Source organism: Pholcus phalangioides, unplaced genomic scaffold (genome assembly GCF_987345545.1).
Source record: "Pholcus phalangioides strain wild (caught in Gottingen) unplaced genomic scaffold, Ppha-v1.0 ptg000011l_1, whole genome shotgun sequence".
Classification (NCBI taxonomy): Eukaryota; Metazoa; Arthropoda; class Arachnida; order Araneae; family Pholcidae; genus Pholcus; species Pholcus phalangioides.
In genome coordinates, this window is record NW_028301604.1 from 2080045 (window position 1) to 2092442 (window position 12398).

General features: G+C 34.5%; 1 protein-coding gene across 2 annotated transcripts in view; it reads right to left on the reverse strand.

Annotated features, from left to right (window-relative positions):
* The window catches only part of LOC149079933 (tetratricopeptide repeat protein 21B-like), a 70906-nt gene that overhangs the window by 45908 nt on the left and 12600 nt on the right, over positions 1-12398 (reverse strand). For both annotated transcript variants that reach the window (XM_089238818.1, XM_089238817.1), the window contains exons 7-10: positions 11569-11754; positions 7769-7853; positions 5454-5552; positions 1254-1446 (exon numbers count right to left, since the gene is read on the reverse strand). In XM_089238818.1, coding sequence (XP_089094944.1) covers positions 1254-1446; positions 5454-5552; positions 7769-7853; positions 11569-11754 — 563 coding nt within the window. The remainder of the gene's footprint in view (positions 1-1253; positions 1447-5453; positions 5553-7768; positions 7854-11568; positions 11755-12398) is intronic.

Consider the following 12398-nt stretch of genomic DNA (forward strand, 5'->3'; position numbering starts at 1 on the left):
AAATGGTTGTTTGCAGTCACATCTTATTGATCTTTTCAAAGAGCGTGGCTTTCATTTGATGAAGTGGCATTCTAATTCATCGGAACCAAGTGAACATATTTCTTGGGACGTCTCTTCTGAAAATGCATCTGTTGAAAGTTGTGGTGATGGTATCTTAAGGATGGGAGGATGTTTGCAACATTCCTCTTCGAATCGTTCTCTTTCAGCTTGTGAAGTTAACTTTATAGAGCCTGCCAACATAAAACAACACAGAGGTTGCGGATCTTGTTCGACAAAGGGATATATCACTGTTTTTTGTATGTTTTGTCCCAAAGGCTGCTCATATCGAAGTTGTAAGTGATCTTATATACAGAGCATTTATTGCAGCTCTTCAATGATTTTGTTCATATGGAAGTGTTACCAACCATATTTACAGTGATAACAGAGTGGGAGTATGTTTGAGTATGTAAATTTCATATTATATCCTTTATTTCTCTGTTATTGTCACTAGATATGGCACTGCTGTCTCAAATATTATCTATGTTAATTTTCCTGTCTTTTGATGCAGTTGTTTGTTTGAATTGGCTCGAGCCAGTTGCTCTTTTGCTCACGGCTAAATATAAATAAACCTTTTATATTATAATTAAAACCTTGCTGTCTCCGTATATATTGGTGCACTGTGAAAGACAAAATGACAATCAAACTTGAACTTGTAAATTGAATATAATAAAAAAAAAACAGTGTGGTTCTTAAAACAGAGAATCTGAATTCAAACCCCACAATCACTGACAGAATAGCTATTGGGGTAGGCAAACACTCTACCACTGCTCAACAATGCACACCCATCCAATCATAGGCGGAGATAGACTTGGAAGTCTGGGGGCACGATGATGATGTCAATTCATTATATACATATATACATTAGATCAGTCAATTCCACCTTTAATGCTGAGGGGGGCAATGCCCCCCACGCCCCTCATATCTCCGCCCATGCATCCGATATGGTGCAAGCAAACCTGTCAGAAAATAGAGAAATAATAATAAAAAACTAGTATATGTGTGTACGCCATTTAAAGAATTTCATCTTTAAAGAAAAAATTATAATCTTGCCTGGATGATTGAGCATGCTGAGGGTAAAAGACAATTCAACACAAGATAAGAAAAAATACTGTATAGTAGAAATTTATCATTATATCAAGTACCATTGTAGCAAGGATTAACTGTGCATGAGAATTGATGATTTTTTCAAAAGTTACAGTAGAAAATAGACTTACCAGCAAGAGCTTCAACACTGCTTTCATCAGTTTTTGCAGCTTTCCTATAGTATCTTACGGCTTCTTTTAAGTTACCTTGTAAGAGACATTGATATCCTATCTCATTTATGAACTTCACTTCTGTTGGTTCTAAGCCAGCTGCTTCTTGGGCCAAAGAATAAGCTGACTGCAGAAGATTGGTATCTCGTCCACACTGAAAGGATTTCATATGCATAACACCATGCAATGTCTTTCTTTTAATGTTATTAGAAAAAAATAACTTTCTATTCTATATAGTCATAAAACTAAAAATTAATGATGATAATAATTAATATAAACGACGAATACAACTAACTGTAGCAAATATAAGCTGTTAGTTACCTTATTAGTTAACTATTTTAACTGTTTTGAAGTTGCTAATGTAAACAGCTGAAACTTAGAAAAATTACATTACTTCTTTTGAAAAAAAATATTTCAACAAAAACTAATTTCATTTTCATATTTTGTGTCTTAAAAAGCCAAAACAGGTAAATACGGAGAGTCATTGCACAATTTCATTTCACTAATTTTTCAATTAGAACAGAACAGCAATACAACAGTACAACAAGAATCTGTTCATAAAGAATGACAATGGGTAAATGAAAAAAACAATATGTATTTGCAACAGCGTTTGTATGGTAGCTAAAAAAGCAGAAAAGCACAGATGATTTTCTGTAATTTCAGCATGCAATCACCCGGGCCACATATTAATTTACGTCAGTTTCCCAAAATTTTTGTTCCATCTCACCTCGTTCTCAAAAAAAATTTTCCCCCACCCCCCAACTCAAGCAAACACATAGGATTCTATGTTATACCCATAGCTTCTATCACCCGCTGGACTTTTCCATTGCCCCCCAGAGGCAATATTGCCAACTTTTGAAAACACTGATTTGCATGAAACCTTTTTTTGTCTATGTAAATTGCATTGTCAAAAGTAATTGGACACACAGATCAAAAGCCAAGTGTATTTATTTAAAAAAGTATCAATATGCAGTTGAGTCAACTTTGGCTTAAAAGACTAATTCTATTTATGCTTATTCAACCAATTCGGGTTACATATCCGCTGAGATTTGCCATTCTTTGATTCAAGTCTATGCCAGAGAACTGTCATGAGAGGGTGTTTCCAGTGAGACGGAAATTCTGCATTCTAGATCAGTGTTTCTCAAAGTGGGTAATATTGCACACCAAAAGGGCAATAAAGGCTACAGATACAACATAGAATCCCATGGATTAGCTTAGCAAGGAAAGTGATGGGAAAAAAATTTCTGAAGGAGGCGACAAAACAAACAAGTTTGGAAGACTGTTCCAGATCATTCAACAACTGCTCAATTGGATTGAGGTAAATAATGTGAACCGACAAATACATGTTTTGTTTGCCTTTTTCTTTAAACCAAGCCTAAACCGGTTTCAAAGTATATCCTTGAGTGACATCATGGTGGAAAAAATAAGGGTCAGTTCTGAAGCACCACTACTTGGAAGAATGCAATCATCCAAAAGTTTAGTCACCCTTGAGAGCTCATAGCAAAACAAATGATTGAAAAACACAGTTTTTTCTGCAAGAAACATGCCCACAATCTCAAAAAACCCTTTCCAAATTTATAAGTTGGAACAGAAAATCCTGGATAAAATTCTCTGCCCATAAATGCTATAATACTCATGGGCCTATCCAACCAACAAGAAAGTTTGAAGCATTGTTCACATGGGCGAAGATACGGGGAGGGGGAAGATGCTCTTGCCCCCAGCATCAAAGGTAAAGCTGACTATATATATATAATCTAATGTATATGTCTATATATAAATTGACATTATCATTATCATCATAACCCACCCCCCCCCCCAGCAATCATCGTGCCCCCAGACTTTCAAGTCTATCTCCGCCTATATGATTGCTCATCTCTACAGATAACCTTTTTCTTTCTCTCCTATTTCCTTCTTTTCCCTTCACAGCTCTCAGAGAAATATGTGTCTGGTGATTTGCTTTCTAAAGTCTGACAACTATTTTCTGGATAAAAATTCTTTGCATGAACTTAAACATTTTTGGATTGATTAAATTTTGATGCAAGAATAAAATTTTACAAGAGTTTCACAACAGTAACTCATCTGTGACCATAGGCAGAGATAGACTTCAGAGTCTTGGGGTGAGGCGGCATGACGATGATGATGTCAATTCATATATACGCAAATACATTAGATCAGTCAGCCCCGTCCCTGTAAGGATACTCTGTATCTCCGCCCATGTCTGTGACAATGGGCATGTGCAAAGTTGAAGAGGCTATTTCTTCAAATGAAAAATAGTGACTTATTGCCAAATATTCAGTTTGTTGGTTTTTTTAAGTTTGAAGCCAAGAATTCACAAGAGATTAATGATTTCGCTTTTATTTTGTCATGACGGTTTGCTCATTAGTGCAAATAATGATACTGACATGGAATAAATGTAGTTGCTTTCAGCAACAAAAATTATATATTTATTTTCCTAGTGAATCTATTTTCATTATGAATCTATAACCACGAAATGGGTCTGCTCCCTACAAGGGCCATACCCTGTGTCTCATCATGTTCACAGTGTGGGGAACAAGCCCTTAACTCTGTACACCTCGTGATTGATGAAATATAATAGAGTATATTAAAAACAGCTTGTAATTCTTTTGAAAAGTTTTTAATATAAGGTAAAAAATAAAAATAACTACCGTTATGAGTGGGATACAAACCATCAACTTTTAAATTGAAAATCCTACGTTCTGCTTAAATTTGGGAACAAGTGAATCTAAACTTGGTAATGTGTTAGCATTAAGAATGAACTGCATTTAATTTGTACGAAAGTTAAAAAAAGAATTAAAGTGAAGAAAATAAATTTAAAATCATCAAGAAACAAAGATGGAAGGGAGAAAAAACTTCAATGCATGAGAGGGAATTGCAAATCAACCTTCACAGAGAGAGTCCCACACGTTAACCTCTGCACCCACCACAAACACCAGTTTTAGTCATGATTAAATATATCAATTGTTAAATATTTTCTGATTGGCAACAAAAATGTTGTCACCAATTGACAGTTACCAGATGTCTATCGACATTCAAAGCAACCTCATACTAATGTGCATTCAGACAGATGATTTACTGTCGAGAGACACTTCTAAAACTTTAAACCCCATGCAGTCTCTTTTGGACATTAATCTGTACAATGTGAAAACTTGTATGCTTGCAGCTAATTTATTGAAAATATTCTAAAAATTTGCTATGCTATCTTATATAAAAAAGATCTATATAAATCAGTGGTTCTCTACCTTCAGAAGCCCGTTGTACAGTTAATTTCTTTTGTGTAAGTGAAAGGCCCGGTCACACACAACTAACAAAAAACTAATGAGAAAAATGAAACTGTGAATCACTCAAGGCCTGGTGTGACTATTGTTAAGGCCCAGTACTGGGTTGTGGTCCCAGCAGTTGAGAAACACTGCTATAAATTATAAGGCAACATATATCAGCTCCTGTGGCTAAGGATACCTATGAAGCCTATGTTGAGGTACAAAAATGGTTTTCCTTCACACCTTTCACTAAGCATCCCTTATTCTGATCTTTTGATCTTTTATTTTTTTCTGCAGCTTTCTAAGTTAAGGTTTTGCTGTAGTAGTGTCATCAGCCTTTCATCTTCAAATGACATCTACCACAGTTGTTATCATGATGCATGGTAAACCAGAAATTATACTAAAAAGGCTGTGTGTTCACAAGTAGCACATCTTACAATCATACTTCTTTGAAAATTTCAAGTTTGACATCCCAACATAGGCAGAAAAGGGGGAAGGGAGGGGGGTGTTTTCATTCAGCGAGTCTGTATGGAATTCTTAACAGTAATAATTATATATGTGATTCTTAACTGCAACTGAGCTAGTGTTATTTTCCATGCATGTGTCAATGTGTCATTCATTTATATTTTGTCCTTAATGTAAAAAAAGCTTATAATTATGCATCTTCATGCACTTATTCAAGTTTGTCTATTTTTGTATGCTTGGAAAATAGTCTAAATATTTTTGGCATCATAAAAATACAACTTATAAGATAACAAGGAATTTAAAAGTGAAAAGTTTGTATCACTGTCACTTCTTTATTCTTGATTGCCAGAAAAAAAAATTATATTTTAATCAGTTTGATATAGTCTCCATATTTATTTCCAATTAAAAAAACTCATACCACACGAGCAAGAAGCTGGGAAGTTTGATAATACAGATAAGCATTTCTTGGCTCTGCATCATGTAATAATTTTATAAAGTCAACAACATAATTGTGCCCCTAAATAGAGTGTAGAAAAGGAACAGTATAAGATATTGCTACAACAGAATAAAACAATGTGTGATAATCATAAATTAATAGCATTTAAATGAATGCTAGTAATAGAAAGGGTTTTAACTTATGATAATTATTAAAATAAATAAATTTGTACTTCATTCATTTTTTATAATGATTTAATAGAAATAAAAAAAACTGTTACTTAAAATTTATACATTATTCATTATTTGAGTAAAAAATTATAGAATATTACTATGCAGAAATAAAGCCATGTACAATAAAGTCTCTACACAGAGTGTTTCAGAATTCATGGTATAAGCATTAGGTGGTGATATAACATAACTAAACCAGCAAAAATCTTCCTACAATACATGCTAAAAATTCAAGTACCAGAGGGGGATATACTTGCTGTGTCATGAAACGATTATTACAGCAACTGCTCAAAAGTGTGACTGACAACAGGTGATGTAGGCTTCACACCATGGATGTAGTCACTGCCATACATTGGCTATACTGTCATAGGAAACATATAAGATTTTGGTTATTTACTACCATTCAGAGTTATTTCTGATTTTTTGCAAAACGTCTTCCATTACATATAGAATCATTATACTCCTTTTACATTCCCCATCATTGCACCTCCCCCTAGCAAAGGCTCCTTTTGCAGAGTTGCTAGTGCTGTTGCCGTTGGGTTTCATTTTCATCTGCAACTCTGTACATGTGGACCTAATTCATATCCATCTTCTCCTGATTTATGTGCACATCCACTCATCAGTAATTGACAGCAAAAAATGATGAAGGCTGCTGCCAACAGTGCATTTATGATATTTGCTGGGAAGTGCCCTCTAACGCTTCAGGGTTTGAATTCCCAGCAGGCATTGTATTGTGTGTGTCTGGTTTTGTTCTATCGGTTCCTAACATTTTTACCATGAATTTTGAAAAAATACTCGGTATATAACAAACTTTGATACAATAAATTTTCTATACAAATTTTTGTAAGCTTAAACACTTATTTTTCAGTTAACTTACATAATTCTTTCGTATATAATTCATATTACATCAATAATTCTTTCTCTATGTTTACGCTTACAAAAATTTGTACAGAAAATTTCCTTCTCTATAACGAATTTCCCCTATTATGAATTTTTTTGATGCAACAAAGCAACTTTGTGTTATGAAGGCTTGACTGCAGTTATCTATTAAAAGGGACATTTCAAAAGTATGGTCTGTTTGGCGATAAAAAAAGAATCACAAATAAAACCAAGTCAGGCATTTGCAGCAATTTCAACTGGTCCTTTGGTCATGTAAATACGATTGCTCTGTTGCAGCGGTTCTCAACCGGTGCTCCACAGAGCCCTTGGGACCCCGTGTGCACTCTCCAGGGGCTCTGTGGCCGCTCGAGGAAAATAAAAAACAACAGTAAATTTTAAAAATATACATAAATATTTTTAAATAATAAAAATAAATCAGTAGCTTTGATGAATAAATAAAAAATAGGCCTACTGGGCTCCGGCAAAGAAATGTTTTATTAAACAGGACTCCGTTAGTCAAAAAAAGGTTGAGAACCGCTGCTCTATTTTATTATCATTCGCTTATATGACAGGGAACATTGATGTAAATAATTTTAAGTATTCTCATTATTTGAAAATTCTGTTATAACACAAATAAATAAAATTCACACCAACCTAATTTCAAATGATCATGGCCATAGGCGGAGATAGACTTGGGGGGGGGGCATGATGATGATGATATTAATTTATATATATGCAAATACATTAGATCAGTTGGCTTTAACTTTGACGTATGGGCCCCCCCCCCCAGCCCATATCTCTGCCCATGATAATGGCACCTGTGTTTTTGGAACAAAACAAAAAGTGTGCTTTTGGTGAATTTGTTGGGGTCCTGGAACAATCCTTGCATCTCAAAATTCTTTATAGAGAATTTTTAATTATAGTAATAATAATAATCAGAAATTTTTAATTTTGAGTAACTTTACAAAAATATCAGTGAACAATTTGTGTGAACAATTTGCTATACAGAAAAATTCAGTAATAGAAGTTTGCAGTAATAGAGACTCTATTGTACAAGAAATAATTAGGCTATATTCAGCATGCAACATACAAAAGGATATATGTTTTAAAATGTGAAACTTTTGATATAAAAATATTGATTATTTATCGGCAAAGTTAAATTCATAAATTACAATCAGAAATCTATACCTTCATATAGTCTCCTTCTTTGCATAATAAATTCAATATCATAATTCTTTGAGCTTCTAAACAGTTCTTATCAACAATGAGGGCTCTATAAAACATTGAAATAAAAGAAAATAAATTCATACATAAAAACTTGAAAAATTCAAAAATATATTTGAGTTTCAAAACATTTGCAGGTAAGGCTGATACTAGTATAATAGATAAAAACTTCAACAAAATTCAGACAAAAGAACATACAAATACCATGTGCATGAGTGAGGACAAGTTGCACAGCTTTAACATATTATCTTTCATGGCACACATTCTAAGTATCACATTGACTATACTTACAAGACATTTTTTTTCTCAAACCCTTTCATTGTATTTGGAATAATTTATATTGTGCTGATAGTTATACACAGCATTTAAGAAATTGCAGAGTGGAAATTGCAGAGTGTTGAAAATTGTAAGCAGAGTAATGAATGGTTGTAAGAGAGAATGAAATGAATTTGTAAATGGATTATTTCATAATAGACCATATCAGATAAAGAACATTACTAAAATTGAAAGGTAAAATTGGAAAACGCTGCAAGTACCAAAAAGGAAAATGTTGGGAAATTGCAAAAAACTGTTTTTGCAGCATGTAGTGACGTTCACATTTGCTACCTCTTTTGAACCACTTAGACGACTACCAGGCATTTTTCACGTTGACAACATTATAAAACATTGCTTATTTGACACTTTAATGTGAAAAACAGTGTTTGAATTTTTTTGGCACTTACAGCTCTTTGCAACCTCTTTACATGCTCTTTTGAACCACTTAGAGGACTACTAGGCACTTTTCATGTTCACAACCTTATAAAGAAAAATTGTTTGTTTGACACTAACGTAAAAAAAGGTGTTGGAATTTTTTTGGCAATTACAGCATTTATCATTTTTATCCTTCAATTCTTCATAAACTGTACCATAAGCATTTTTACTACAGCCTATATATATAAGTTGACTGAAAATATTGGTAATAAAGAACATCAAATGCTGCCACTGTTTTTTCTTTATGAAACATTCTTGAGATGGAAATGAATTAATTTTTGGGTTAGATAATACAAGGTAATAACCAACGTTAGTTGACCCTAAAATTGCAAAAAGGAACCACAGCTATAAATGTTTTGGAACTATATGAAGTTCCTTCATCGGTAGCAGAAATAGTGAAAAATACTGTAAAATACTCTTTATAGCGGAGTAACTTGCTGTTGTAAACAAAAGAGTCAAATTCAAAATGAACCGGCAACAAGAGCAAAGGAGGAGGACAGAAAAAAGAAAAATGATGGAACCAATCACAAATGGGAACGTGATAGTGATGCTGATGGAGAAGAATAATTATTGTAGAAACTGTTGCCACATTTTTGAGAAGGGTGGTGTGCTAGTTAGGTCATTGACCAACTGATTTGAGTTTTTGTTGATGTGGAATGATTCGAAGAATTCCAAGTCAGATGCTGAGGGGCATTTTTGAATGATTTTGGCAGAAGAGAAGTCAAATTTATGACCAAAGGACCAGCAGTGTTGGGCTATGGATGAGCGGTTAAAGTTTTGGTTGGTTACATATCTTCTATGCTCATTTAAACAGTATTTTAGGGCACGTTTAGTTTGACCTATATGATAATCCGCATTGGCATGAAATGCTGTAGGTACCCCAGTTGTTGAGTGGGTCAATAGGATCTTTTAGTTTAGAGAAGAAAAGTTTATTGATGGGGGTGAAAACTACAGAAAAATTATATTTTCGAAGGATTTTAGCGATGCGTTGGCTGGTTTTTGGGAAGAAAGGCAAAATGATGAAGTTTTGTGTTCAGGTTTAGGCTTGGTTGTGGAAGTATTTTTAATAAGTTTGCTGTGTAGATTATCAATGAAAGAACTGTGGTAGCCACGATAGACTGCTATTGCTTTTTGGATATTGAGTTCAGCTACAAGTAGCATCGGTGAAGAGCAGATATTAATCGCTCGCTTTTCACATATGTATAGAAAGAGGCATAATTTTGTGCCGGAGGATGCGCAGAGAGGTTGTGTGGGGGTAGAGAAACAGCAAATGGTTTGCGAAAGGCAGTGGTAGAGACAGTTTGTTCGTGGGGAGTGACCAATACGTCCAGGAATGTAAGCTAGGTTATTGTTTTCTTTCTCAATAGTGAATTGGATGCAGGGGTCAATGGAATTGGGGGAATATGGAATTTAGAATGGAATTTAGAATATGGTCAATGTTAGCGTTACGGTCGAGAAGGACGAAGCAATCATCAACATATCTGACGTAAAAAGGAAAACAAATTTCACAGTTTTGTTTCAAAATAGTGCATATAGATGTCACTAAGTACAGGGATGAGAGGATTTCTCATGGCAAAACCTTCAGTTATGTGATAGAATTGTTTGTTGAAAGAGAACATATTTTGGTTGAGACAAACCTGAGTAAGGTCTAACAGTTCAGAGATTTCAAATTGGGAAAAATGAAATTTGGTTAGTCTAGTCTCCAGACCTTGAAGAGGGCCTTCTACAGGGACATTCATGAAAAAAGATTTTACGTCAAAAGAGGCCATTTTTGTGTTGAGGGGGTTGAAGGCATGGAGTTTCTGTGCGAATTCAACTGAATTTTTCATAGTGTGTGTGTTATTGCAAGAGAGTGGTGAAAATATTGAGACGAGGTGGTTTGCAAGCTTGTATGAGACAGTGCCGATATTTGAGACTATGGGTCGGTGTAGAATGTCGGGTTTGTGGACTTTGGGCAGTGTGTAAAACCTGGAGCAAAACACAACCGATGGGGTAAGAGCTTCTATAAACTAAAAGGTCCCATTGACCCACTCAACAACTGGGGTATCTACAGCATTTCAATGCGGATTATCATATATAGGTCAAACTAAACGTGCCCTAAAATACTGTTTAAATGAGCATAGAAGATATGTAACCAACCAAAACTTTAACCGCTCATCCATAGCCCAACACTGCTGGTCCTTTGGTCATAAATTTGACTTGTCTTCTGCCAAAATCATTCAAAAATGCCCCTTGGCGTCTGACTTGGACTTCGAATCATTCCACATCAACAAAACTCAAACCAGTTGGTCAACAACCTAACTAGCACACCACCCTTCTCAAAAATCTGGCAACAGTTTCTACAATAATTATTTTTCTCTAATCAGCATCACTATCACTTTCTCATTTGTGATTGGCTCCACCATTTTTCTTTTTTCTGTCCTCCTTTGCTCTTGTTGCCGGTTCATTTTGACTCTTTTGTCTACAACAGCAAGTAACTCCCACTATAAGGAGTTCTTTTTCACTATTTCTGCTACTGGTGAAGGAACTTCATATAGTTCCAAAACATGTATAGCCGTGGTTCCTTTTTGCAATTTTGGGTGAACTAATGTCGCTCGTTACCTTGTATTATTCTTGAGATGATTCTAATAATCCTTGAAAATTTATTTTCTTTCATTTAAATATGAATATATTCAAGGAAATTGACACTTGTTCAAGACACCAGAAATTTCACTGTCGTCATATGTGCTAAACCTATATTAGTAAGAGAATAAATAACTATATACAGAATTTGATATTTTCTTCAACATCATTTTGTCTTTAAGTGATTTTTTTAAATATAGAGTCATGCTGTGTGTGTGTGTGCAAGCAGTTAAACTTTTGAGTAATTTTTGTTTTTGTTGGAAGTCTTTGGCTTATTATGTTTTAAAAATAAAAGTTATATTTTTATCTTGCATTATATTTCAATCTATCCCCCTTTTTTAAAAGGCTCTCAGTCAGACATGCATTGAAAGAAGTCAAGAGTGATAATTTACCTTTGACAAGTATCTAAGGCAGGACCCCAGTCATTTTGAGCAAGCTGCATTTTGGCTTTTTCAATGAAAGCAGGTGCATAATGGGGAAATAAAACAACAGCTTGATTCAAAATTTCAGATGCTTTGGTATAATTTCCTTTTAGTTCATAATATTTTGCACGTCCAAAAACAGCCTCAGGATCAGAACTGAAAAATATGAAAAAGCACTTTACATAGTTTGAAATCATGTATAAAATTAAGTATTGAATCAGGTAATCAAAACATTGCCAATCGAAACAAACAAGCCTTTTGTGGTCATTATTTAATGAACAATTCATAGCTTTCAAGATATTAGGTCAACATGGATGAAAGTTTTCTTATTTCACATTTCATTAGCACAAATGGCAACAGTTCAAAAACAGCTGTGGTATGTAGGATTCTATGCAGTTATGGAAAAGTTTATATGGGCACTACAAAAAGATCAGTATCTGTCAGATTACATGAGTACAAAATAATTTATAGACAGAGCTAAGCATAGGTGGAGATAGACATGAAAGGCTATGGGGGCATGATAATGAAAGTGGGGAGGGGTATGATGCTGATGCGAATTCATTACATGCATATACATTATATCAGTCGACTCCGTCACTGATGCCCATCTCTGCCCCGCATATCTCCGCCCATGGAATTAAGTTGACAAATCAGCCAGAGCAGAGCATGCCTGGATCAAGGATCATGCTATCTTAAGCAACAATCAAACATTATCCGGTGACGACAAACACTAGCAATATATTTTCAGGGAAGCAATTGAAATACAAAAACATAAAAACTGTTTCAATAAGAAAAGAAGA